We start from the raw sequence: 27,693 nt of genomic DNA, 5'->3' as shown, positions 1-27,693 counted from the left end.
TTCATACAGTCACTTAACATACAGTACAACGCATATCGATCACATCCTACTCAAGCTTTCTCATAGTCTGTTCTTTCACAATTGTCTCCCTTATTCAGATTAAATATGTTATTTAAAGGTAGCTCACAGAGCACTCACACACACATTCTACAATTGCATAAGGAAATATGAAAAATGATGTCCCCCTTCAGATAGCGTGTTTGTGTTGGCTCCAGTCACGGGGCCACTTGGCACGCTCCTTGCTGTGTTTTGAAGAGATCCGGGAAGTTTGAAGGCATAAATAGGGCGGCCGGTTCAGAGGACTTAACAAACAAACTTCCCTCAGTGGTAGTAGCTGGTGCTGGTCAAACAGCTGCAGAGGATCAGAGAGGGTCAGTGACAGGCTGTTTCTGTTTTAGTGGAAGAGTTCAACACACTTATTTCAGCATCGACAATAGAGCCACAAGTTACTTGGTGTTAAAAAGAAGTGTTATTATGAATGACTGAGAATAATGTCTGGCTTAAATCATCTACTGACACCTGTAAAGTGTCTTCCAATGAAAGAATAATAACCATAGACTCCATTAGTTCTGTGCTCCTTTGGGTTCTCATCTTTTTCAGTGTGTTGTGGGCTAATGACTTCTGCATCATACACAGTTTCTTCCTGTAACTGTGTTGTTTAATTGGTTTCCCATGACGAGTCCAGGAGACTCTTCGACTCCCAAGAGGTTTTGTGGAACACCTTGTCCACGTACCTCTTACTTCCCCCTCCCCTAACCCCTTTCTGCCACCATCTGGATTGTTTTCCTGGTCCTTCTCTCTCTCTCTCTCTGTCTCTCTCATGCTGCTATTAATGTTGAAGAAAAAAAAAATCATAATTACTTAACCATGAAAACTATTTGAAATGTAATGTTTTCAAGTTCTTTTGAGGCTATCAAGACACTGTGTCTCAAGTTGACTGTAGACATGGCAACATGTTTTTTTTTTACACTTTGGTTTTTGTACAAATTATACAAACCAGATATAACATGTTAACTACTTAATTAGAACGGCCTCGATCATATCCAATTCAGCAATAAAAGCCAATATGAGCATTTCCCCAAATGTCGCACTATTCCTTTAAATATGAAAATGTTGAGAAAACAATCCCAACTCAAGGTCCACTTACATTACTAGCATTCTCCAGTTCTTGCTCCGTTGTCATGGAGATGGATAGTGTGACATGCAAGTTCATTATTATCCTCTAATAGTATTTACCATCTTCTCACCAGTTCCTTGAATATAGCACATATCCCTATCCCTTTCTTCCCCCCCCTCCAGCATTATTCTCTTCCCACTCCTCCCCCCAGCTCCCTCCCTTTCCTGCCGGCCTCTCAGCAGAGGATGTGTCTGGGAGAGAAAGTGTGTGTGAGGGAAAAGAGGAAAGCCGTCAGTAGAATGGATATGTGCCCTCTCTCCTCTACGCGTTCTCCTCCTCCTCCTTCTTCTTTGTTTCATCTCATCTCTTCACCTTCTCCTTTGCCAGCGTTGCACCCTGGGCACCCTCAGTACCGGCCCTCAGGGAAAAGGAGACTCATCGGTCGGACGGGCAGCTAAAAACTGAACTTCAATGTCTGCAGGGGATCAGAAGAGTGGTGGGGACAAGCCAGAAGGTAACTGGATGCACAGACGCACACTGTTTGCCTGTTGACAACATGCTAAAAGGCCCACGCCCACTTCAATTGAAGTCTTTCAATAGCTAGAGACAAAACAAAGCTGAGCATGGCTACAGTGTTACTTGTCTATGACATAAATTAATGAACTCTTCAAAAATGATCATTCAAGTATTGGGTTTAGTGTGATACATTGATTTGTAAGCCAGCACTTGCATTTGATTACATATTGAACAGTTGCCAGTCAGTGTCAACAAGCTTTAGTGTGATGAAGGTTCCTCCCTGAACACAGGAGCTGTGATTGGGCTGTAATCTTGAGTGTGTTGTGGAAAAAAAGAAAGTTTCTCTCTGAAGGTCCAAATGCAATTTCAAATAGTTGATAAAAAGGTCAATTTAGTAGTTTTTTTTGGAGCGGTCAGTCATATCACATGATCTTCATCAGCAGATGGACTTTGCCCAGTTGTCACGGAATTGTAGATGTTTCAATTTACATTTTTATGTACATAAAGACTTTCTTAGAAAAATGTCTATCACCACTGGGTTTGACAATCATGCCAAAAGCTAACAGCTACTAAATGAACATTGTGAGATTTTCTCAACTACTGACAAGAATGACTACAACTGTGAGTATGCTATTTTTCATTTGAATGAAAATAGCCAAATTTAGAAGAGGCAATTTAGCGTTTTGGTATTAGACATCCATAAAATTGTTGCATTTTGGGCCACCAGGGTGTGATCCAAATGTTTTGGCTTCACTTATAACTCTATGCCTCAAACCCTGACATTAACATGTAAAATCGGAAGAGTGTCCCTTTTAAAAACACTGAATATCTGCATAAAAAAAGCGATAGCATTTTATGCCATCAGACAGGCTGAAATTCTCCACCATGCGCTATCACGACTAGAGAGTCTGCTTGTTTCCATATCAACTTTCCATTACCAGAGTACTATAGTGCAGTAATCTGTGAAGCTATTGTCCTCTGTGCAGTTGTGTTTTTGACTGTGCTGTTTTAGCACCAGCTTACATGACTCATCACTTTCCAGAATGTGAGCTCTATGGTTTATTGCTTTGCAGAGTTGCTGATGATGACGTTTCAGCACTCAGATTTAATGTTGGTAGGAGATGGCAGTGTCCCGTGACCTCCTCTGAGACAGAGACAGTCCTGTTTGTGTAATTGAGACGTCCAAACATCCACACACAAACACACAAGAGTCATGAATGGCTATACTTACCAGGACCGAAACCTGAACTTTTAGTGATGACTGTTTGAATGTTGTTATCTTAACACAATCAACCCTAAAGTCACATAAAGACTGCTTAATGCAGCTGACCTAGCACAGCACAGTACTCTCTGCTGAGTCACTAAGACCAATTAAGTTGTTTAATTCAAATGGAAGCATTATCATGACTGAGGTGACTCAGATGGCTGCACAGCTGCCTGTCTAGCTCAGTGGTTCCCTAATCATTTGAATGGTTTAGTCATTATTTTAGCTAGCTGTTTAAACTTCTGTGCTCGCTTGCTAATTAGTTTTCACACAATCTTACATAACTGCAACGGGTGGTGTTAAGGTGTTACAGTTGACTTAATGTTAATATGTGGACATATTATTTTTAATCAAATCAAAATTTCTATTTTTTTCAAATTAGACAACAGAGCCTCAGTTCTCTCAGCTATAAAAACATCCTTTCCATTAGGCTACAGACTGTACAGCATATCCCATTCCCTAAACATCAATACTGCTGCTGCTTAGCATGCTCAAAAATGTCTTATTTTATGGGTGATATGGTTGGTAGCTCAGCAGTGAACAGTAAAGGCATGGGAGAGCTGGGAGGACATTTGGGGAAAATATTGGAAGCTATAACACAATCGGGGTGTCCTTTTTCTTGAGCTGGTAAATGCAAAACACATTAAGAAAACATTATATAATGCAATACATAATTGCTGTTGACAGAGAATTCCCAGCTGTGAACAAACCTTATCACACCACACTGGATTTTATTTCTCCAAACATTTCTTAGAGGCAGAGCTGCTAAGGGGATAGAAAGAATGACACTGTTATAACTGCGGCGTTATAATGGGGGACGCGGCAACCCTAGATATGAATATTTAATGCTTAGTTCTGCTGCACTGCTAACAAAACATGGACAAGTTTGTGAAAGGACTGCCAGGTAAACAAAAAGTAGATGATGAAGCTATACCAAAATGTCACAAAAAGAAATTATGTTGTGGTGACCACATTCGAGTGCTTGAAAATATTTTTATCTGCAAAAGGGGGCCCTGCAAAAAAATGCCACTAACTTAATCAATCATACGATAACCTATTGCCATACCCAATAAATATATGGCATTTGCAGTGTAAAATATCACCTTGGCTCTTTCCCACTGACTTAATGTTGCATTTTATAAAAGTTATGCATTTTTCATGATGTTAGCAAGATGTGCTTTGTTTCAGGTGCAGTTATCACCTCTGCAATAAAGCAGAAAACCAAGAGTGGCTTGTGTATCATAGTGTGAATGGATCACTACTTGATTCTCAGGCAGAAACAGCCAATAATAACTAAGCCCTCATTGTTGCAGATGTTAAATGTTGTGCTTAGTTGCTTAGTTAGCTGTTCAATTTACACAAATCTGAGTGTGGTCTCTGGTTGTCAATGTTTAGACTAAACTAGACTAAACCAGGTTTACATCGGCACACACTGGCCAGTGAATGGTCACCGAATGGTCATGTGAGATGCGTTGTGTGTGTTGTTATGGATGGAGATCATTTCTGATACAGAGCCTAAACACTTGTGTGGACGGAGATGGTTCATCAATGAAAACCTGGTAGTGTGGATGTAGCCTCGAACTTGCAGTCTTGAGGACACTTTAGGACTTTTATCAGATTTTGCACAGCTGCCCCTGGAGCCACAAAAGGTGTTATAGAACTTTTTTCACATCTGCAGGAGTACTGCCCAAGACCTGTAAACAGACTTTGATGTGTAAAATTGCTGTGTGTTCCCCTTTAACTCAACAACAAACTCTAGATTTTTTAATAATGTTGATGAGAATGTTATTTTCCCCTCGTGTTCTGTCTATATTTCTGTCAGACACTGTGTCAGTGGCTAAGGTATGGCCAGAGGTGGAGAGGGCCGAGTGTTTGGCCCGCGGTGCTGCTCTAAAGTGGGCTTCAGGTGTTTTCTGTCGGCCTGAGCATCTGGAACGACTGAGCCAGTACAAGAAGAGAGAGAGTCAGAGGACTGCCTCCATACACACCAGACTCAAGGTGACATCACAGACACACATGAAAACACGCACAGACATGAATACGCAATATGATGCAATATGACCTGAGTTTATGAAATGGCCTCATAAATGGTTGCAGCTGTGCCCTTCAGAAGAAATAGTTGCTATTAGTCATCAGTGGGGATCAATAGTGACCACCGTGCTGCTGCTGCTTTCCTTTCAGTCCATGGTCCAGTCGTACCTGGAGGGGGTAGGCTGGGGTCTGGAGCAACTCCGGGAGGCCAGGGCCGAGCTGAAGGAGGTGTCACATGCTTTGAAGAAAGCAGGACTGGAGTCCAATCGAAACGCAGAGGGGGTGAAGTCTCTGGAGAGGCTGAGAGAAGTGTCTGTCAACCACCGTCAGCTCCTCGCCGCTGTCAGCAACCTGCCACGGCTTTACTCTGGTGGGATGCTGCACACAGTCATTCATTTCTAATGAATTCAGTGAATGGTTAAAACATAAAGCATCCTACTGGGATCCATACTGTACATGGGGTAGATAAAATAGCAAGTATACTGGCAAAATAATCAGCCCTACAATAAGCTTATGTTATTTTATTTTATGGTAAATTGTACAATTTATTTAGCAGGAAACAAAAATATGCAACTTCAGTTTTTAACAGACCAAGTAAGCAGTAAAAGGTTATTGCATAAGTTGTTGACAGTTTGAGGAGTGAAGTTCTCCCCCCCTCCTCCCCTTCCTTGCTCTTTGCAGTGCGTAGCATGGTGCTGGAGACGGAGCGTCTAGTGGAGTCCCGGCGGCTCCTGGAGGCCCACGCCCGGCTGATGGATCTGGAGCGCTGGCAGGACGACATCCTCTGGCAGCTCCACGGGGCTAATGGGATGGCAGGAAGTGCACTCAGTAAAGAGGACCAGGAGCTGGTGGCCAAATATTTCTCTGGTGTCGGGCAGCTGGTGGACGCCCTGGGTGAGGAGATCCTAGACAGCTTCACAGTTTATGCAGTTATACCAGTTCAGTTCATCCGACCTATTCAAAAGCAAACCTATACAGTATGGCAACTGTATTTGTTGTAGTTTAGTGCCCCATATTTTTGTATGGATATAAAAATCTATATGTATCCATAATCTATCTGGTATCAACAGAATTTCTTAGGACTAAGACTCTGTATCGATTCTCAATAATTTTTTGTGCTAACCAAGAATATCTCTATGGCTTCAACTATTGAAAACTATAAAACTAAAAGATAGCACTGAATTTTGACCAGTTCGGTTTTCTTAGTCTTTGGTTAGACATTCCCTTATACAAATCAGAATTTTGCCTCATTTAGACTGCATTTTTTTAGTTCATGTGGGGCTGTTTGTGTAAAGGCAATATTAAATGTATTTGACAAGTTGGGTTAAATGTATAAAAAGTTCTGAGGTTTTGGAGTGGCACTGATACTGGAATACTATACCTGGCCCCACTGAGGACGAGACTAACAGCTGAAAAGATATTATTGTTTAGTCATTGTGATAAATTATACTAATGAACATCGCATATAACGGGTTGTCAGTTTCTCAGCTTGGAGAGACCATTGTTGCTGGATGCTTCTCTGATGTTGCTTTTATTGATATTTAAATATATGGCTACAAAATAGATTGTTTGTTCAATCTTCTCATTCAAATCAAAATTATAAGATCAAATTAAGACTCATCCTCTGCAAAGACACCCAGCTTTAGTTAAAGTTGAAGCTGTATTGGTTGCCTTTTTTGGTCACTTGGGGGCAGCAGAACAAGCTCATAACACAACACTGACATATTTTCACCCCATTAAAGGTCCCATAATATGCTAATTTCCAGGTTTATACATATATTTTGGGTTTCACTCTATTGAGTGGCTGGTAAAATGTAATCACTCGCTAGCCATTTTCCTGGTAGACAAAAAGATTTATTTTGAACCCCGACTGTCTGAAATTTGAATATACCTGTATTAACCCCCTGTGTAAAATGCTCCGTTTAAGCACCCGTCTGTTTGAGCCCCCCCTCTTGAAAAAAAAGCCCAGTGTGCTCTAATTGGTCAGTTTCCTGGTCTTCCGCGCTCTCCAAATCTCTTCACGGTCGTTGCAGCTGGGGAATGACTGTAACGGCACTGTAGCAGCACTTTCTACCTATATATACAGTATAGTATAGTTGTGGCATCACAACCATACAGAAGTCCTGACGGCTCGTTTAAAGGCACAGTTTCTGAATACGGACTGTGTGCATTTCTCTGTGGATTGAACGCTTTGATGCTTTATATTTTATTTATTTTTATTTAACCTTTATTTAACCAGGAAAAGTCCCATTGAGTTACAGTAACTCTTCTCCCAGGGAGTCCTGGCCAAGACTGGCCGCAAAAAGTTTCAAAATACATAAAAGACAGGACAAAGGTTACATACTACACCACAAATCTTGATACATACACTATACAGTACATACTAGAACACAAACAAGACATTACACAAACTTAAAGGGCACCTAGTTAAAAGCAATTACACTGTTCAGTCAGGGTTGACTTTAAAACGTTTTTAAAAGTATTAAAAGATGGAAGTGATTCTAGGTTTAAGGTGTTTTGTTCATTCCAGACATTTGGTGCATATGATGAGAAAGTGCTGTTCTTATTGATGGAATAATTAATAGTATTTTTTTTGATGACCTTGTCCTGTAAACACTATTATGGTAAGTAAGCAAATTTGAAATGTAGAGGGGTAATTTACCCATTAGTGCTTTAGCAGTGAAAATCAATAAATGGAATTTCCTTCTGAGGGAGATGAAGGACCATTGTACAGTTTCATACAGAATGCAGTAGTGGTGAGTCCTAGCTGCTGCACCTGTAATAAAACGCAAGGCTGAGTGGTATAGTACATAAAAATGAAGTAGAGTGCATATAAATTAGGTCACCATTATCCAACACCCAAATATAGCACCTCAAACTGCTTCATAATTAAAAAAGACTTGGTCACCTTTGACAACATGGGACCTTTAAGTTGTTTTGGCGAACATGTTAGCAGAAGTTGCCTGTTTACACACCCAGTAGACACATAATAGCGTTGGCATTCATTTAGAGTCATGTTTCTAGTAGTCGAGTAGTTGCTTACTTTGTCTGTCTACTGATTGTACAGTCAGTTTATCAGAACCTATTTCTAAAAGAAAAACAGCTAAAAAGCTAACCTTAATTGCAGCTGCAGCTATTTGGGGGCAAGAAAACCAAAACGATGAGCTAAAAGATGCTAAAAAAAGCTCTGCAGAGGAAGTGCACATTTGGGTGATGATTTTTTCGTGGGTTTGTAACTACGAACAACACCTAAATCACCTCCTATCACAATACACACAGTCATTTGATCAGTGGTTCAAAATATTGATCAGTGTAGCTTTAAAAATTATAATAGTGGAATATGGGAAGCCAAGTGGACTTGAAATTTCCCATGTTCGAGATCAGGCAATGTAGTGTTTGTATCAGTGCCAGCTTAATGGAAACTTTAAAGTAGCTTTGATGAACAAACTGAATGACAAAAACATATTAGAGCACATTTGTTGTGTGTATCTTAGATAAGAGCAGTGAGAGAGTGATATTAGGTATCAGCAGCATTCATGATCATTGCCAGGCTGCATTGTTTCTGATGGAAGCACACAAGTCTCTCTCCATTCTCAACATCCACCCTGTCACTGCAGGTAAGGAGCTGTGGGCGGTGGTGAGCAGTGCTCTGGCTTTGGCCCGACAAAACCCAACCCCATTTGTGTCGGCGGTGAGGATTGTGGAGCGGGAGGAGGCCCTGGACCAAGCTTTCCTGGAGGAGAGAGTGGGGAGCAGAGGCAACACCAGGCCCCTGCCCCCAGGACGACCTCGCTGCTGGAGAGCATGCTTCTTCCAGGTCAGCACAAGCTGTTACAAACATAGTCTATGTCGACAAAGTTTCATTTCCAGAATTGCTCCGGTTCAGCCGGAAATTCTCCCGGATGTCCCTCACTTTACTTTTTTAGATGTCTGTCCCCTTCCTCTGTCTCTGTGTTGGCGTTCTAACCTCTGGTGGATTTGTGAGGACTATGGGTAACTGCTCCTCAGATCTCTGCAGGGTAAATCCAGACAGCTAGCTAGACTATCTGTCCAATCGGAGTTTTCTGTTGCACGACTAAAACTACTTTTGAACGTACACATGTTCCACCAAAACAAGTTCCTTCCCGAGGCTATTTTGCAGAGGCGCTGTTGCTTAGTGCTTAACGCCGCCCAAGACGATTGTGATTGGTTTAAATAAATACCAATAAACCAGAGCATGTTTTTCTCCCATCCTGGAATGCTGTGTGGACTACCGGTAGTCAGACCTTCCTTTGCAGTACTATGGTGGAAGGTCTGGCAATGCGAGACAAATCTTCGGTCTACTTTAGAGTCCAAAGTAAAGCAATTGTGGCGACAGCGCCATCTACTGGAATGTCAATGTCACCACAACCCTGCTCCTGTCTCACATATCCTGCCTTTCAGGTACTAGAGGAAGCAGTTTCTGCACGGTTCCGCAGTGTTTCCTACCTGCACACGCGTGGTCCGGGTCTAGCAGGCCACCTCTCTGCTCTCCAACACGGTATCATGGCTGACCTGGCCACCGTACGCCACCTGCTGGAGCACTGCGTCCCCCCACACTACCAGCTAACAGGAGCCTACCTGAGGGCCAGCCACCGCTGTTTACATTCTCACCTGGCACAGGTCAGTGATAGTGTGAGAGAAATACAACTATGCTGCACAATGTTTAGCTTTTGTAAAAGTCATGTAGGCTACAAATCTCTCTAAGACAGTACAGTGGCTATTGTTTCTTATATCATTTTCTGCTATGCATGATCATAGTTTACATATAATATTAAGAGTCAAATATTGTCTTTAAAGGGAAAAGTTGCCACCATTAATGTGGATGTTCAGTCAATACTGATGGTATATGTAGTTGTGACTGTGACAGCTCTGCCTACTTGTACCAGGATGCATTGTTCACCAGAGGTGACTTCGCTTAGCTCCCTTAGCTTTTTAGGTAACAAAATAAACTCTCAAAATGTCAAGAAAGCAAATATTCTTACACCTAAACTGAAAAATACAACTGTACACCTTCTGTATTCAGGTTTGACTCTTTCACAAACCAAGATGAGAAGAAATACAGTACAGGCCAAAAGTTTCATTTTCATTTTCATTTTTTCATTCAATGTGTTTCCTTTATTTTCATAACTATTTATTTATTTAATAACTGAAAACATGTCTTATATTTTAGATTCCTCAAAGTAGCCAGCCTTTGCTCTGATTACTGCTTTGCACACTCTTGACATTCAAAGTTTTTGCAATTTTCCAGACTGACTGACCTTCATTTGTTAAAGTAATGATGGCCACTCATTTCTCTTTACTTAGCTGATTGGTTCTTGCCATAATATGAATTCTAACAGTTGTCCAATAGGGCTGTCGGCTGTGTATCAACCTGACTTCTGCACAACACAACTGATGGTCTCAACCCCATTAATAAGGGAAAAAATTCCACTAATTAACCCTTACAAGGCACAGCTGTGAAGGTAAAACAATTTCAGGTGACTACCTCATGAAGCTCATTGAGAGAACACCAAGGGTTTGCAGCGCTATCAAAAAAGCAAAGGGTGGCTACCTTGAGGAATCTAAAATATAAGACATGTTTTCAGTTATTTCACACTTTTTTGTTAAGTATATGATTCCATATGTGTTCATTCATAGTTTTGATGCCTTCAGTGAGAATCTACAATGTAAATAGTCATGAAAATAAAAAGGAAACGCGTTGAATGAGAAGGTGTGTCCAAACTTTTGGCCTGTACTGTACCTGTTAACTTATCATAAAACACCCTTCATTCCAGACATAAATTAAATACAACCAAATCTGCCTTAGTTAGTCTTTCCACTGTTCTATTGACTAGCAACTCTGTTTTTTTTTGTTTAAAGTAATTCACCGAGTAAGATGTGACAATATGCCGGCTCCACACACTGTATGCACCCCTTGTCTCTCTCTGCTGTCCCAGCTCCTGTTTTAGCAGCGGCTCTTTGGAAGCTCTCACTCCTTCTTCGGAAGCAGACCATGATGCAAAATACAAAGACAGCCCAAAAATCACCCTGCTGGTCTTGGTTTTCTTTTCCAGTCGTAAAATGTACATGGTAAAAACCTTTTGGTCATGACCTCCTCTCAGTAATGGCACGTAGCTAGTTTGCAATACAAGAGAAGAGAACAGGGAAGTTTGGCATTGCGCCCCCAGCTAGCAGCGCTGAAGTAGCTTGTAGTTCTTCCGGACACCAGTGACATCACTGGAGGAAAGAAGTAGAGCAGATTTTGCAGCTGCGGCCAAAAAAATTAAATTAAATAAGTAAAATAAATAAAAACTAAAATGCACTGTCCGCACACAATTAAAATAAGCAAGTATACACATAAGATCAACACTCTACCTGGTGTTAAAAGCCAAAGAAAAGAAGTGGGTTTTAAGAAGAGTTTTAAAATTAGACCGAGCGGAGGCCTGTCTAATGTGCAGAGGCAGTCCATTCCAAAGTTTTGGAGCAGCAACAGCAAACGCTCAATCCCCTCTGAGCTTAAGCCTAGCTTTAGGCACCGTCAGGAGCAGCTGGTCAGCTGACCTGAGAGATCAGCTAGGAGTGTGGGGGTGCAGCAGCTCAGAGAGGTAAGGTGGGGCAAGGCCATTCAAGGCTTTAAAAGCAAATAAAAGAATTTTAAAATGAATCCTCAAATGGACAGACAACCAGTGGAGTGAAGCTAAAATAGGTGAGATGTGCTCATACCTGCTTGTTGCCAGTTAAAAGACGTGCAGCAGCATTTTGTACCAGTTGAAGACGAGCAATGGAGGACCCACTAGCCCCCATATAAAGTGCATTACAGTAATCCAGCCGAGTGGTCACAAAGGCTGGATTACTGTCTCAAAGTGTTGTCTCTGAAGGACTGGTTTGATTTTTGCCAGCTGCCTTAACTGGAAAAAGCTAGACTTCACCACAGCTTTAATCTGGCTGTCAAATTTGAGGTCAGAGTCCACTCTTAGCCCCACATTTTTTACAATTGGCTTGCGATACTGTGCCAAAGAACCCAGATCAACTAGGGGGATGGTCACAGAAGTTCCACCAAAGACCATGACTTCTGTCTTTTCTTCATTAAAATTCCATAAAAATCATATATCGAGATATTGTGATATACAATTACGTTGTCTAAATTGATGATAAAGCACGTATTGACTCAACGTTGTGAAACATTTTGAGGGAATATAATTCGAAGAATTGCGGGTTTGTTTTACTATGACATTATTTTTGTGCATGACTGTAAACATAGTCGGTATATAGCTGGAATGTTTTTTTTAATATATAATTTCACTTGAAACTGTTTACTATATTAGTGATGATTATTTATCTAAAATCATATTGTAAAAAATATTTCAATACAATATCGTGGCAATATTGATATCGTTGTATTTGGTAAAGAATATCATATCTCATTTTCTCCATATCGCCCAGCCAGAATTTCACTACTTTGACTAATAGTTTCTTTCTTCTCATTTAATTTTCTTAATTTTAGTAATTTAATTTAATAATAAAAATTTAATAATAATAATAATAATGAATTTTCTCTATTGCCAACTGGATTTTGTAGATTTATCATAATTTGGATCAATTATTCTCAAACAGGTGACAAGCTCATTATACATGTGTATGTGATACTTGTGGCCTAGGTTAGCAGCTGGGACCTGGAGAGTGGAGAAATCTTTGCTGTGCTCAACTGGGTGTTACGCATCTACAACAGGTGAGATTCATGACCTGCACAGAGTCTGTATTTTATTCTTTGTATCTCTGTCTGTGTGGTTCTTTGTATTTCAAAACAGTTTGTGTAATGTGTAGCTACATTTGAAATGAGGATTATTTAAGTTTTGATTCGAGGTGACTTGAGAGATGGAGGCCATTGAAGACATTTAAGCTCCTAATTTGAGTGGACATACTTTTACAAGAGAATTGCGCTTCACTTAATGCTGTAGTTCAACATGAACCTAAACATCACTTTGGCTCAGTAGGATAAGACTCTTAGGGCGCTTTCACACCTGCCTCGTTTAGTTTGGTTGAATCTCACAAGAGTTGGTTTGCCCTGCTGGTGCAAATCATTTGGGCAGGTGTGAACGCAGAAATCCCACTCAGTTGCGCACCAAAAGCGGACGAAACAAGCATACCGAGACCTGCTTGTTGAGGTGGTCTCGGTACGCTTTCAATCTAACTCTGGAGTGGTTCGTTTGTGGTGAAACGTGATCCGACCTCGAACCACACCAACAAGTCTGAGCTGATGTCTCCTGTAGTCAGGTGTGTAGCAGTCTGCGATGCAGCAGAGCAGAAAACTGTAGCAGCTTGCAGCGTTTCTCTCACAATAGACAGCAGTCAAGCTCGCCAAGATAGCCAATGAACCATTTGGGCATTATAATGATTAGAGCTGAAACAAATTCCAAATTTTGCTGCACAATTAATTGTCTCAGTAATAATTGCAATTAACAACATAATTGTCTCTTTCAGTCAAATTTTAAAATATGTATTTATTTGTTACTTTTTCAAACAAATTAAAGTTTTGAATAAATAGCAGGATACATCTTTTGGTTATATTACCGTTATGTGACCCATCATTTTTGTTTCTATGAATGTGTATAGGGTCAAGTGCCAATAAACTAACCATTTAAATAATAATAAAAGATATAGTCTGACCAATAATCACTTCTATAATTACAATTGGGCACATCTAAACAAAATTAATAGTTACCAGTCATACTCCTTAAGACCTTAGCTAATGTTAGCAATTAATTGCGGTTTAACAAAGACACCGCGATTATGTAAAAAGACTGAAAATTAGACCATTATATAATAATTGTTACCGGCCTAGTAAAGATTTTTTTAGTCAACTTTCATATCGTGAAAATATTTTTTTGGGGATACCTGTGAACCTGTTGGACATTGTCAACCATCAAAAGCTCAGAGTCTGACTGTCTTGATTTGGCAGCCCAGACATGATGGGTCACCCAGAGCTGGTGACCGAGATGGAGAAAGTAGAACTGGGACCTCTCATCTCCACCGAGGGACTGGAGCAGCTGCAGAACAAATATGTACAAAGTGTTCGGGTGAGGTTTTTTTTAGGATAGGCTACACAAATTGTGACCTCTATATCCTATGTATGGAACCTACATAGTTTAAAAAGAAATTATACAGTCTGAATATACGTATATAGGACTACACATCCTGTGTTAGACTATCATATCACATCCTCCAACAATTTCTTCATGGATATCTATTAACTTTTCGAAAGGGACATGTTGACTACCTATGAAAATAAATGCAATTCATATCTGAGAATGTTGGTAATATTGAAATTGAAAGTGCGAAAGAATCATATCAAGAGTGCTATAACATGTTGAGGAACGTGATGGTATCTGTTTTGTTATGCTAAGTCCATGTGTGTGTCCATGTTGTTGCTGTTTTAGAAGAGTGTATCCGAGTGGATGCACAAAGCGTTACAGGTGGAGCTGCAAGACTGGCAGAGAGACCAGGAGCCAGATACAGACCATGAAGGTTTCTACCAAACCAGCCTGCCCACTATTCTCACACAGGTACAAGTACACAATGAATACCACACACACACACACACACATACACAAGGCAAGGCAAGGCAGTTTTATTTGTATAGCACATTTCAGCAACAGGGCAATTCAAAGTGCTTTACATAAAACATTAAAGAGCAGTTAGAAAACAATAATAAACAAATTAAAAACATTAAAAGACAAGAATAAAATTGATAGTGCAGTATAAGAATAAAAATTACAGTGCAGTATAAGAAATTAAAGTTAATAAAATAGATTATTTAAAGAAAAGCAACATTAAAAAGATAGGTCTTTAGCTTAGATTTAAAAGAACTGAGAGTTGCAGCGGACCTACAGGTTTCTGGGAGTTTGTTCCAAATATGTGGAGCATAAAAACTGAACGCTGCTTCCCCCTGTTTAGTTCTGACTCTGGGGACAACAAGAAGACCTGTCCCAGACGACCTGAGAGGTCTGGGTGGGTCATAATGTAGTAGCAGATCAGAAATGTATTTTGGCCCTGAACCGTTGAGTGATTTATAAACCAGTAAAAGTATTTTGAAATCAATTCTTTGAGGCGCTGGAAGCCAGTGTAGAGACTCCAGTACTGGAGTGATGTGATCCACTTTTGGTTTTGGTCTTAGTGAGGACTCGAGCAGCAGCGTTCTGAATCAGCTGCAGCTGTCTGTTTGATTTTTTAGGGAGACCTGTAAAGACACCGTTACAGTAGTCAAGTCTACTGAAGATAAAAGCATGGACAAGTTTTTCCAGATCCTGCTGACTGAGACATAAGTCCTTTAACCCTTGATATATTTTTAAGGTGATAATAGGCTGATTTTTTAATTATGTTATTGTGGCTTTTAAAATTTAGGTCCTAGTTCATGACTACACCAAGATTTCTTACTTTGTCTGTTGTTTTTAACATTGTCATTTGAAGCTGAGCGCTGACTTTCAATCGTTCCTCTTTTGCTCCAAAAACAACCACCTCCGTTTTTTCTTCATTTAATTTAAGAAAGTTCTGGCACATCCAATCATTAATCTGTTCAATGCACATATTTAATTGTTGTATTGGGCTATAGTTCCCTGGCGATAAGGTTATGTAAATTTGTGTGTCATCCGCATAACTATGGTAACTTATTTTGTTGTTTTCCATAATCTGAGCCAGTGGAAACATGTAGATGTTGAACAGAAGAGGCCCCAGAACTGAGCCTTGGGGAACTCCGCACGTCATATTTGTATGCTCAGATGTATAATTACCTATAGACACAAAGTAGTCCCTATTCTTTAAATAGGATTCAAACCACTTTAGTACTGAGCCAGAAAGACCAACCCAGTTTTCCAATCGGTCAAGCAATATGTCATGGTCTACCGTATCAAATGCAGCACTGAGATCAAGTAATACTAAGACTGAAATTTTGCCACTATCTGTGTTTAAGTGGATGTCATTAAAGACTTTAACAATAGCCGTCTCAGTGCTGGGGTGTGGTCGAAAAAACCTGACTGGAAGGCATCAAAACTGTTGTTTAGCGATAAGAAAAGGTTGAGTTGTTGGAAAACCACTTTTTCTATGATTTTACTTAAAAATGAAAGGTTTGATATTGGCCTATAGTTGCTCATTAGTGTCGTGTCTAGATTGTTCTTTTTTAGGAGTGGCTTGATGACTGCAGTTTTCAGGGCCTGTGGGAAGATACCTGAGAGCAGAGATGTGTTTACAATCTGTAGAAGATCAGAAGCCAAACAATTCGAAACATTTTTGAAAACACCCGTTGGTAGAATATCAAGGCAACAGGAGGAGGTTTTCAGATGTTGTATAATGTCCTCCAGGTTTTTAAGGTTGATCGTATGAAATTGTGTCATGTTGAAATTTGTTTTGCGTGCACACTGTGACAACACATATCCTGTACTTGATGTGGAAGCACTGACTGTTTGTTTAATTTTCTGAATTTTGTCTGTGAAGAAGGAGGCAAAGTCATTGCAAGCCTTGGTAGACAACAGTTCAGATGCTACTGGTACTGGAGGGTTTGTTAATCTATCAACAGTAGCAAACAAAGCACGTAAATTATTATTGTTTCTGGCAATAATGTCAGAGAAAAAGGACCGCCTTGCATTCCTTAGTTCCATATTATAAATGCAAAGTCTCTCTTTATAAGTGTTATAATGGACCTGGAGATTAGATTTTCGCCAACTGCGTTCAGCTTTTCGACACTCTTTTTTTTCTGTTCTCACAACTATAAAATTTCTCCATGGAGATCTTTTCTTACCAGAGACAGCTTTGACGTTAGTGGGAGCAATAGCATCAGTAACATTTGTAATTTTATAGTTGAAATTATCTACAAGCTCAGTGACTGAGGCCCCAGTGAGGGTGGGTGTAGAGGACAAAAGCTAAATGAATGATTCACTGGTGTTTTCAGTGATATACCGTTTTCTGATTAACTTTGTTTTAACACTTTTGGGCAGAGAGATAGTGCCGTTAAAGAAAACACAGGAATGATCAGAGAGAGCAACATCAGTCACCACAACCTTGGAAATGTTCAGACCCTTGGAGATAATCAAGTCCAGAGTGTGCCCCTTATTGTTTGTGCGTGGGCTGTGTCACATGCTGAGTCAGTCCATAGCTCTCAAAAACACAACACAGTTCTTTGGTCCCTCGGTCCTGGGGGTTGTCAACATGAATGTTAAAATCACCAGCAATAATTACACGGTCAAAGTTAATACAGATTATAGACAGCAGTTCAGTAAAGTCGTCAAAGAAGGATGCACAGTATTTAGGTGGCCTGTAGATATTTAGAAGTAGAGCTTGAGGGGAGGATCTTAACTGAAGAGCCACATATTCAAAAGAAGCAAAATTTCCGTTAGATATTTGCGTACATTGGAATGAGTCATTAAACAAAATGGCGACTCCACCTCCTTTCTTATTCACTCTATTCTCACTCATAAAACTGAAATTAGGGGGGGCTGACTCAATGAGAACAGCAGCACTGTTATTATGGTCCAACCAGGTTTCAGTTAAAACCATAAAATCAAGATTGTGGTTGATAATAAAATCATCGATTAAAAATGATTTTCCCACCAAAGACCTAACGTTAAGTAGTGCTAGTGTTAGTGTGTTTTCATTTTTTGGGATAGACTGTGGCTGACGAGGAATGGATGCTAAATTTGCAAAGTTTGCAGTTCCGTGCTTATTCACCATTCTTTTTCTATTACCTCTCACAACATAAATTGTTGAAGAATATAATACGCAGGGCCCAGGCTTGTCTTGGAAAAAGTCATGAGTGCTACTAGGCATGCAGCCTGGACCCGGCCCATATCAGTTAATGCTTGCTGCATTTTGCACACAAGCATCCTTATCAGTTTGGGGAGAAGGAGTTAACTGCCGTCCTTGAGGGGGCAGAGGTGCCTGGCGTTTTACAATGGGAGAAGGAAGGGGGGCATACTTGGTTCCAGCATTTACCAGCTGCTTCATCTGGTCAGTGAACTCCAACATGGGGATGGGGGAAAGAGGGGAGAGCGACGTATCCTTAAAGAGGTCCTCAAAGCTTTCGTGGTTGTCAAAGGGGTTTGAGGAGTGTTGGACGGGTGAGAAGGGGGGTTGAGATTTCTCATCTCCGCTCTTTGGTCTCCCATGGTCAAATCTTTGCTCAGGTGGGGGCTGTGGTGGCTCACTGCCGCACTTTGTTGTGTCTTCCTCTTGTTTTGGTTCATCTTGTCTCGTGTCCTTGGCCAAGGGAGCAGATGTGTGGTGCAGAAAGTAAAGTAGGCTAGAGGTGAACAGCTTTACTCCTGGCTTGTTAAGGAATAGTCCATCTGCTTTAAAAAGATGTCTGCAGCCACAGAAAATGTTAAAACTGTCAAAGAACTGCAGAGAATGGTTGTTGGTACATGCAGTTGAAAGCCATGTGTTCAGTGCCAACAGTCTGCCGAATCTCTCAGCTCCTCCTCTGACTGGCGGTATAGGGCCACTGACAAACACCTTTGCGTTTAGGGAGCTGACTGTGTTCAGCAGATTCATAAAGTCACGATTCAGCACTTCAGACTCTTGCTTTACAACATCCATCCATCCATCCATCCATCTTCGTCCGCTTATCCGGTGTCGGGTCGCGGGGGGAGCAGCTCCAGCATCATTTGACCATATATGCAGTATAATGTTCTTCACGATTGGGTGTGCTGCTACGATGTCTGGGATTCTTTGGGCCAAGTCAGACACCATGTCTTTGGGAAAACAGAGTATTTTGGTGTTTTTACTGCTTTTGATATCTTTTACAGCAGAGTCACCCACAATCAGAGTTTGGGGCCCAGTCATTAGCTTTCCCTGTAGCTTTTTACTTTTAGAATTGCTCTCAGTCCTTACCCTGCTGTGTGACGATGAGACGTAATCCAGGTCATGTCCAGGGTCCTGCAGCAGAGGAGCAAATCTGTTCTTCACCTGCACACTCAGTTGTTGGGGAGGCATTTTGTTGCTGATTTTCCCTTTTGCAGCTGTCCACGACTGTGTCCTACTAAGTACAGGGGTTGAAGAGGCGCTCTGCCTGGATGATAATGCAGGCCAGCCGGTCATATCACAAATCTCAGGGTGCTGTGTCCTGCCCGTTAGTCGTCCTCCCATTTCCCAGGAAAATGATTTACTCTTAGGCTTTGCACCAAAAGAGTTCCAGGGAGGACTACCGCTTGTTGATTTATTATCCGTTCCACAGCCCTCCTGTTTCTTTGTGGTCTTGCTGGTGCTAGTTAGTCGTGTGTTAGCATGCTTTTGTCCATTGTTTTGGGTCACTGGTAAAGTGGTGTCATTTCCACATGATCCGTTCACTTCAATATTTACTTATAACCGGTCAATTTTGGTACTGCAATCTTCTGAAGGAGTTTGTAGTAGTCCTCTATGGAGAAGGGTGGCATCTTGCTGCTAATTAGCATTAGCTACAGTCACTTTAGGACAGGCTTGAGCTATTGGTAGGCCACGCTCACGCAGAAAAATGTTCAAATATGACAATAGCCTACTATGTCTACAAAAAATGTATAGTCCAGTGATTTATAAGTATCCAAGAGCCGCTGCTCATAGTTTCTCTCAGAGGAAAAGCAAGATTATCAGCAGAAATATGCAAGCAGAAGCTGGAGCAAGCAATAGAGCGTCTGCACTGTAAGAAGCAGCTAAGCAGAGGTCCACACACACACACACACACACACACACACACACACACACACACACACACACACACACACACACACACGTACATTTCTCATAGAAAAAGAGATCAAACTATTAGTCACACTTAGTAACTATCACATTACATATAATCCACAATATAAAATGCACAGAACAATTTTTTTTTAATAGGAAAACAATTATAAAACATAATAGGAATATTATGTATACTGTAAGAATCGTACAAGACTTGAACAGTTACTTTACAGTATTCAATCTTTCATCTGCATGTCAGATAGATGCTTCTGCATTCAAAAATCTATCTTTATTCAACTGGATATTCAGGGGTAACTTACTCCTGTTTGTTATTTGTATCCTGGTTCTGGAGCTGGACCAACGTTTTACCCTCTCACAGATAACTGGGAGGATGTGGAGCTTAACTCATTTGTTCACAGTATGTCAAGGCCCAGACGAAGTCTGGAGAGTGTCCAATTTGGTGATGTTGCCTGGCATCTCTGCTGTTGATGATATTGTCCTTTTGGCTTCATTAGAACCTGATGCCCAGTGTACACTACAGTGCCTTGGAGTTGTCTCTGGTCACAAGCTGTGGGCAGAGACCAAAAGAGTGAACTTACTTGCGTACCGAAGTGCCAAGATGTTTTCACTACCTGGAGACACTGTTTGTAATGTCATTACATTATAATGCTTATTGCTCCTTTAAATTAAATTAGCAAAAGATTGTCTCCCTACTTCTCTTTTTAAATCACAGTATCATTTTACCTGCCTAACACCACTATGGTGCAATAGTGGTGTCGATTTTATGAGTAGTGATGTGTCATATTGGACTGTATATTTGATGTGGTTTTGTTTGTTTGTGGTACCGTGGTAGATGCTGGAGGAGAATGCCCGGGTGGCTCTGATGATCGGAGAGTCTCTACGAGACCAGACGATACAGATGGGTCTGTATGAGATGGAGAACCTCCTAAACAGGTTTGGGTTCATGCAAGTTGCGCTTGTGGCTACCTGTCACACATTTTCTTTTCAGTATATCGAAACAGGCTTGGGCAAGTTTTCACCTTCACCCTTTCATTTACCTCCATTCCTTCACATTGCAGGTTTCGAGAAGCCCTGGTGGAATTTGGGAAGGAGCATCGGAGGAATTCGAGCAACAACAAAAACAAGTACAACCTCCACTACCTGCTGGCCTCCATCAGCAACTGCATCATCCTCAAGTGAGATAATGGCAGAGTGGTGGTCAATGGCCACTGAAAAGCTTTGTTACACAACTGTTGGGGACTCTAAATAGATTAATATCATGTTGGCAACAGGGTGCAAAATTAACTTGTTTGTCCACCAACCAAATGGCTAGTGAATGTTCAAATGTTACCTGCCACTCAATAGACTATCGTTGTTTTTTTGGCTGGTCAGTGAAGCAAATCTACGGGCCACTTGCATATTTTGCCAGGATTTGGCTAGTGGATGGTGACATGGATGGGTTGGCTGTAAAACTGAATTGCCACTTTGGGGACTAATAAAGTTATCTGAATCTGATAATTTTGTACCCTGATTGGCAATCATCACAAGTGGTGTGGTAATGTTTGCTGCAACTGTGTTTCCATGTCCAAAAAGAGGTGCTTCATACTGCAAATAACGGAGAACTAGAAAAAGAGCGGATCAGTTTTGTCCCTGTGGGAAACGGTTGGAAAAAGACTTTTTTTATCTACAGAAGCATATCACAGAGACACCTGATCCTGTTTATTTTTTGCAAATTACACTCCCAGAATCATCAACAATTACAATTATACTGTGCCTCTCAGAAATGGATGGGATATGTAGCTTTTAGTGTGCACATGTTATTTCCAGTGGGCATTTAGTGATGTAGAGATCAAGATGTGCAGTATATAATAGTATAACACTGAAAGGGGCCATTCTACATCATGTGTACTTTTACTTTTGAAATGTAAAGTACATTTTGCTGATGTATTTTACATTGCTGTATTGCAACTTTTACTTAAAGTGTAACTCTTGCCAAAATGCAACCTAGGGTCTTTTTCTGAATGTACCCAAGTCAAACTTTCATTTAAAAGCATATTTAAGACGGAAGCGCCACTTTTAAGATTTACGTATTTTTGTTTTTCGGTCAAATGGCCTTTTGAATAGTAGTGATAATGGCATTTTTATGCTAGCCTCAAAAAAGCTATTTTTAAAACACTAAGAAGGCTCAACACAACATGAAACTTTGCTCGAAGTATCACCAGGGGCTCTACACCTTAACCAAAGCGTTGACAACATTGTTTGTGTACCCAGAGTTTACTAAAAAGAAAGGTTTTGAAGGTTTCAACTCAGCGTAGCTCTTGTTCCATTCAGAAAGTCCACAGAGAGCCTGCAGCAGCAGCAGTCGTCCCGGTCGGCGGGACAGTTATCTCGCACTCCTCCCAACCCTCTGGCAGCTCTGGACCGGGCAGTGAGACGGGCATGTCGCCTGGTGATGGATCACCTCCTGCTGGACCTTCAGCCTTTCCTCCCAGGCCTGCTGACCCGACCCTGGCTGGTCCAGGGAGACCCCACCCCAAAACTGTGCTGTGTGCTGGAGCGTCACCTGGAGCTGTACGGCCGTGTTCGACCACCCTGCAGACAGGTCACAGCTTTGCTCTGGTTCTGTCCCCACTGTGTAGATGCCATTCTTTTTTGGGGGTGGGGGAGGAGTGTTTATCAGTTAAAAAGGCATGAAACAAAATGAAGCAGGACTCTGCAGCCATACTAGTATGTGTATTGGTAAATGGACTGCATTCATATTGCGCTTTTCTAGTCTTAGCAAACACTCAAAGCGCTCTACACTTCATTTCATTTTTTTTTTCATTTCTTTATTTGTGCATATAAAGTAAAATAAAAAAAGAAGAAATATACAATAACATAAAAAATTGCACAGGTGGGATTAAAAAACCTGAGGGCTTGTAAAAGGAACCCACCAAACATTTAAGTTAAAGACAGCTGTGCGTGCTGCCACACATTTTCACAAAAATATATATACTGTGTATTTAAAGGTAAAAAAAAGAATAACAATTCCAGACAAGGGGTACTACACTACAGGCACCATTCATCCCATTCACACACAAATTGATTCACAGAGGCCGAGGCTACCATACATAGGGGCCACTCATCAGGAAAACATTAACGCACATTGGGATGCAATTTGGAGTTCCCTTGCCCAAGGACACATGTGGACTAGATGTAGATCAGCAGTCAACTGCCACAGCCATCACAAACAAATCCACACATCCCATGTGTGGGATATGTGTCTAAATACAGTTTGTATATTAATGTTCATTAAGATTATTTATTCTCGGATACCTCAAAGAAACAAATATTCCCATAGTCCATAAACTCCAAATATAAAATATAAATATTTAACAAACCTTGAATTTATCAGATGATAGATTTTAATCATAAACTCAAAACTCTGGATAATATTTTGTAGCCAAACATTTATTGGAATTATTTTGTAATGTATTTTTAAGTTATTAAACACCAGTTACAGTTGGAAACTTAGACATAGTCATATTTTAGAATGTCCAGTTACCTTATAGCACTGATTTAATGTAGGGCCCTATGAAATCGGTCTTGTATCTTTTTTAAACTTTGTGATTCCGTCCGTGATTCTGTTATCACAGAAACTATTGGGCTTGACAATAATGCTGCCATCAGTCTGTGACTGTCCCCAGCCGGGCCCTTGTTTGGAAAAAACAACTTTTTTCTGGGGGAATCTCTGGTGTGTGGTCAACATGGCTGCTGAGTGTTATTATTGTGTGTACAGCGTCTGCAGGAGGAGGCCCAGTGGCTGATGGTGGTGGAGTACGTCAGGGCTCTGATGCAGAAGAGGCTGGTGTGTCGCAGCGCCGAGGAGAGGAGGCAGCTCGCCCAGCAGATGGTTCAGGACGACCAGCAGTTTCGAGAAATCCTCCATGGCCTGGTGAGAAGGACTGACTCTTGCTGTCATAATAAAAAAAAAAATAAAAAAAAAATCATGAATGCACTTTAAAACTTCTACAGATTTTGTACAAGAAATCAATACTACAGTTGTGGTATTCTTTATTTGTAGCTGTCTGTGAGAGGTCCGGAACCTAGTCTCGCTTTGCCAGACCTTCCTCCACAGCGCTGTGGAGGAAGGTCTGACTAGTCCACGCAGCATTCTGGGATAGGAGAAAAACATGCTCTGGTTTATTGACATTTCTTTAAACCAGTCACAATCACTCGGTGCCTCTGCTAAATAGTCTCAGGAAGGAACTTGTTTTGGTGGAACATGTGTACGTTCAAAAGTAGTTTTAGTTGTGCAAAAGAAAACTCAGATTGGACAGATAGTCTAGCTAGCTGTCTGGATTTACCCTGCAGAGATCTGAGGAGCAGTTAACCATAGTCCTCACAAATCCACCAGAGGTTAGAACGCCAACACAGAGACAGAGGAAGGGGACGGACATCCGGGAGAGAAAAGAGAGTGAACCGGCAGAATTTCCGGAAGCACCGGAGGAATCCCGGAAGTGGAACGCTGTGGATATAGACTATCTGGAACCTAACTGAATTTATTTAATGTTATTGGGCCCCCTCCAAAAAGCTTGTAGTATCTTATTTGGGGCTACCCATTTTGCGTGTCCTGCATATGAAAATTGTACCTATCGAAATTGTGTCTTAATGATATGATGATGATGTGAATAAACTGTGATTCATGGCAAAATTATGACTAGATTACACTTTTATTTACCCTGATTAATTTGTAATGCTACTGTAGTATTAGATATCATAGCATCCTGTATTTTTGAGAAGAGTTTACAGTGAGGAAAATAAGTATTTGAACACCCTGCTATTGTGCAAGTTCTCCCATTTGGAAATCATGGAGGGGTCTGAAATTGTCATCGTAGGTGCATGTCCACTGTGAGAGACATAATCTAAAAAAAAAAAATCCAGAAATCACAATATAAGATTTTTTAACTATTTATTTGTATGATACAGCTGCAAATAAGTATTTGAACACCTGTCTATGAGCTAGAATTCTGACCCTCAAAGACCTGTTAGTCTGCCTTTAAAATGTCCACCTCCACTCCATTTATTATCCTAAATTAGATGCACCTGTTTGAGGTTGTTAGCTGCATAAAGACACCTGTCCACCCCATACAATCGGTAAGAATCCAACTACTAACATGGCCAAGACCAAAGAGCTGTCCAAAGACACTAGAGACAAAATTGTACACCTCCACAAGGCTGGAAAGGGCTACGGGGAAATTGCCAAGCAGCTTGGTGAAAAAAGGTCCACTGTTGGAGCAATCATTAGAAAATGGAAGAAGCTAACATGACTGTCAATCTCCCTCGGACTGGGGCTCCATGCAAGATCTCCCCTCGTGGGGTCTCAATGATCCTAAGAAACTACACGGGAGGAGCTGGTCAATGACCTGAAAAGAGCTGGGACCACCGTTTCCAAGGTTACTGTTTGTAATACACTAAGACGTCATGGTTTGAAATCATGCATGGCACGGAAGGTTCCCCTGTTTAAACCAGCACATGTCAAGGCCTGTCTTAAGTTTGCCAATGACCATTTGGATGATCCAGAGGAGTCATGGGAGAAAGTCATGTGGTCAGATGGGGCTGTTTTTCTGCACATGGGACAGGGCGAATGCGCTGTATTAAGGAGAGGATGACCAGGGCCATGTATTGCGAGAGTTTGGGGAACAACCTCCTTCCCTCAGTTAGAGCATTGAAGATGGGTCGAGGCTGGGTCTTCCAACATGACAATGAGCCGAAGCACACAGCCAGGATAACCAAGGAGTGGCTCTGTAAGAAGCATATCAAGGTTCTGGCGTGGCCTGGCCAGTCTCCAGACCTAAACCCAATAGAGAATCTTTGGAGGGAGCTCAAACTCCGTGTTTCTCAGCGACAGCCCAGAAACCTGACTGATCTAGAGAAGATCTGTGTGGAGGAGTGGGCCAAAATCCCTCCTGCAGTGTGTGCAAACCTGGTGAAAAACTACAGGAAACGTTTGACCTCTGTACTTGCAAACAAAGGCTACTGTACCAAATATTAACATTGATTTCCTCAGGTGTTCAAATACTTATTTGCAGCTGTATCATACAAATACATAGTTAAAAAATCATACATTGTGATTTCTGGATTTTCTTTTAGATTATGTCTCTCACAGTGGACATGCACCTACGATGACAATTTCAGACCCCTCCATGATTTCTAAGTGGGAGAACTTGCAAAATAGCAGGGTGTTCAAATACTTATTTTCCTCACTAAGTGTCCCACAAGCTTTTCAAATGGCTTTAGCATGAATAAAACACTGAACACTGATTACTCATACACATTTTATGGCATGCAAAACTATTAGCCAATAACTGTTTCAGTCCAAAGTATTGATATATGTTGTCAACCTATCAATCAAACTCATTTGTCTACCTGTCTGTAGGAAGGTGAAGGGTCAGTACCTGAAGTGAATCCTTTGGCCTTACTACTCGTCCTGGCTGACTTCATCCGACTGAAAGACCCCGGCATGCTCACTTTGGAAGTTTCTGGTCTCGCAGCCAAATACCCTGACATCAGGTAATTGGACCTCACCTGCTTTTTAGTCTCTCATTACCAGAGCTATCTCCACAGCGCCGTGGAGTAAGGTCTGGCTCCACCACAGATGCATTCTAGGATAGGAAGAAAAAACGCTATAGGCTGTTTGCTTTTCTTTAAACCAATCACAATGGTCTTGGGCGGTGCTAAGCTCCGGACGCAGCAACAGTGCCTCTAAAAAATATTCTCGGGAAGGAACTTGTTTTGGTGGAACATTTGCACCCAGCAAAATAAAACGCCACATTCAATATTAAATGAAGTTGACTGTTCCCACAATCCAGTAACGTGCGCTATTTAAATTAGCTGATACATGGTTAAACCTCATTGGCTCTTACCAGTGTATCTCCATCCACAGCAATCCCACCAATCAGTCCCAAAACGTCCCAGTTAGAGAGGAAATGCCCTAAACATATCCCTTCTAAATTTTTACAATCATTCCCCAAAAGATCACCAGAGGCCCCACGATACGATATTCTGCAATATATTGAAATGTATTGCCTTTTTTCCAACTTCAAATTACGTCCCCAAACATCTCACTTCAATGTTATTGCTGCAACATGGGATTGTCAGGTAGACAAACTGACCACCATCATGAAAACTTGTCATAAATGTTGTAAAAAAAGTTAATTTCTCATGTGCAATTTATTGCCTATAATCAAAGCTCGATGCTTTGCGTCTGTAACTATACAGTATTGCCAGGAAGAATATCGCAAAACTATGCTGTATGGATTTTTTTTTTTTACCCCTAATTAAAATCAAACTAGATCCTTATTGAAAAATTATTTAATACTAATGGTTCGGCACAAAAGATAATTTTGAAGAGTTTTAATCCAACATGAGATATCTACCATTTAAAAAGCATGCCTATTTTGTAAATATTTAGCTTGTAATGTGCATGTTTTTCTGTTCCCTCAGTGAAGAACATGTGTCTGTACTGCTGGACATCCGTGGTGATGTCTCCAGGGACATCAGAGGGTCTGTACTGGACTTGCTGGAGCAGAGCGCCCCCCCTCTGCCTGCGGGATATCGGCCCATCTTCACTGACATCCTGGTGCCTCCCTCCACCATGGCCTTCTGTCTGCCCACTGCCAAGTGTGCATGACAGGGACACAATCTGTGGCCTAAACTCACGTTAAATTCAGGGTGGATCTGGTTCTCAGGCAGATCTTTAAGCCAGGTGTCCATAGATCGTCTTTACACTAAAATATGCTGTAGGGCTAGGTATCGTTAAAAAATGTTCAATACCGATACCAATACCTTGACTTAGATACCGGTAGCTAAACCATACTTTTTTCGATACCAGTTTTATAAAACAAAAAGAAATTACAACATTACGGCACAAATCTTTTTATTAATTTCCAGTTCCTACTACGTGAGCCCGTCTCTGTGTAACAGTTTTTCCTGCGTGTCTCTACAACGTGTAACGTTAGACAGCCAATCACAGACATTATTAGATCTTGGTAGAAGCATGCTGCATGCTGATTGGCTCACT

The 27,693-nt window shown here is 41.0% G+C and overlaps 1 protein-coding gene and 1 long non-coding RNA gene across 2 annotated transcripts; one reads left to right on the top strand and one right to left on the bottom strand.

The window, feature by feature from the left end:
- The first annotated feature begins 1,396 nt into the window (after nucleotides 1-1,396).
- On the top strand, nucleotides 1,397-27,552 carry exoc3l1 (exocyst complex component 3-like 1). The gene is made up of 15 exons (XM_028586516.1): nucleotides 1,397-1,631; nucleotides 4,720-4,895; nucleotides 5,079-5,298; nucleotides 5,610-5,822; nucleotides 8,546-8,745; nucleotides 9,351-9,569; nucleotides 12,587-12,657; nucleotides 13,888-14,005; nucleotides 14,366-14,491; nucleotides 20,485-20,585; nucleotides 20,711-20,827; nucleotides 21,963-22,233; nucleotides 23,410-23,565; nucleotides 26,050-26,183; nucleotides 27,117-27,552. Exons 1-15 carry the CDS (start codon nucleotides 1,589-1,591, stop codon nucleotides 27,301-27,303), a joined length of 2,352 nt encoding a protein of 783 aa, XP_028442317.1. The 5' UTR covers nucleotides 1,397-1,588; the 3' UTR covers nucleotides 27,304-27,552.
- Nucleotides 23,064-26,246, bottom strand: LOC114560861 (uncharacterized). The gene is made up of 2 exons (XR_003693255.1): nucleotides 26,069-26,246; nucleotides 23,064-23,585 (listed from the first exon to the last, which is right to left on the bottom strand). It is a non-coding gene; the product is annotated as an uncharacterized LOC114560861 (long non-coding RNA).
- Nucleotides 27,553-27,693: the final 141 nt, after the last annotated feature.

This window comes from Perca flavescens, chromosome 8, assembly GCF_004354835.1.
Source record: "Perca flavescens isolate YP-PL-M2 chromosome 8, PFLA_1.0, whole genome shotgun sequence".
NCBI classification, from domain to species: Eukaryota; Metazoa; Chordata; class Actinopteri; order Perciformes; family Percidae; genus Perca; species Perca flavescens.
This window is presented reverse-complemented; position numbering and strand designations above follow the sequence as displayed.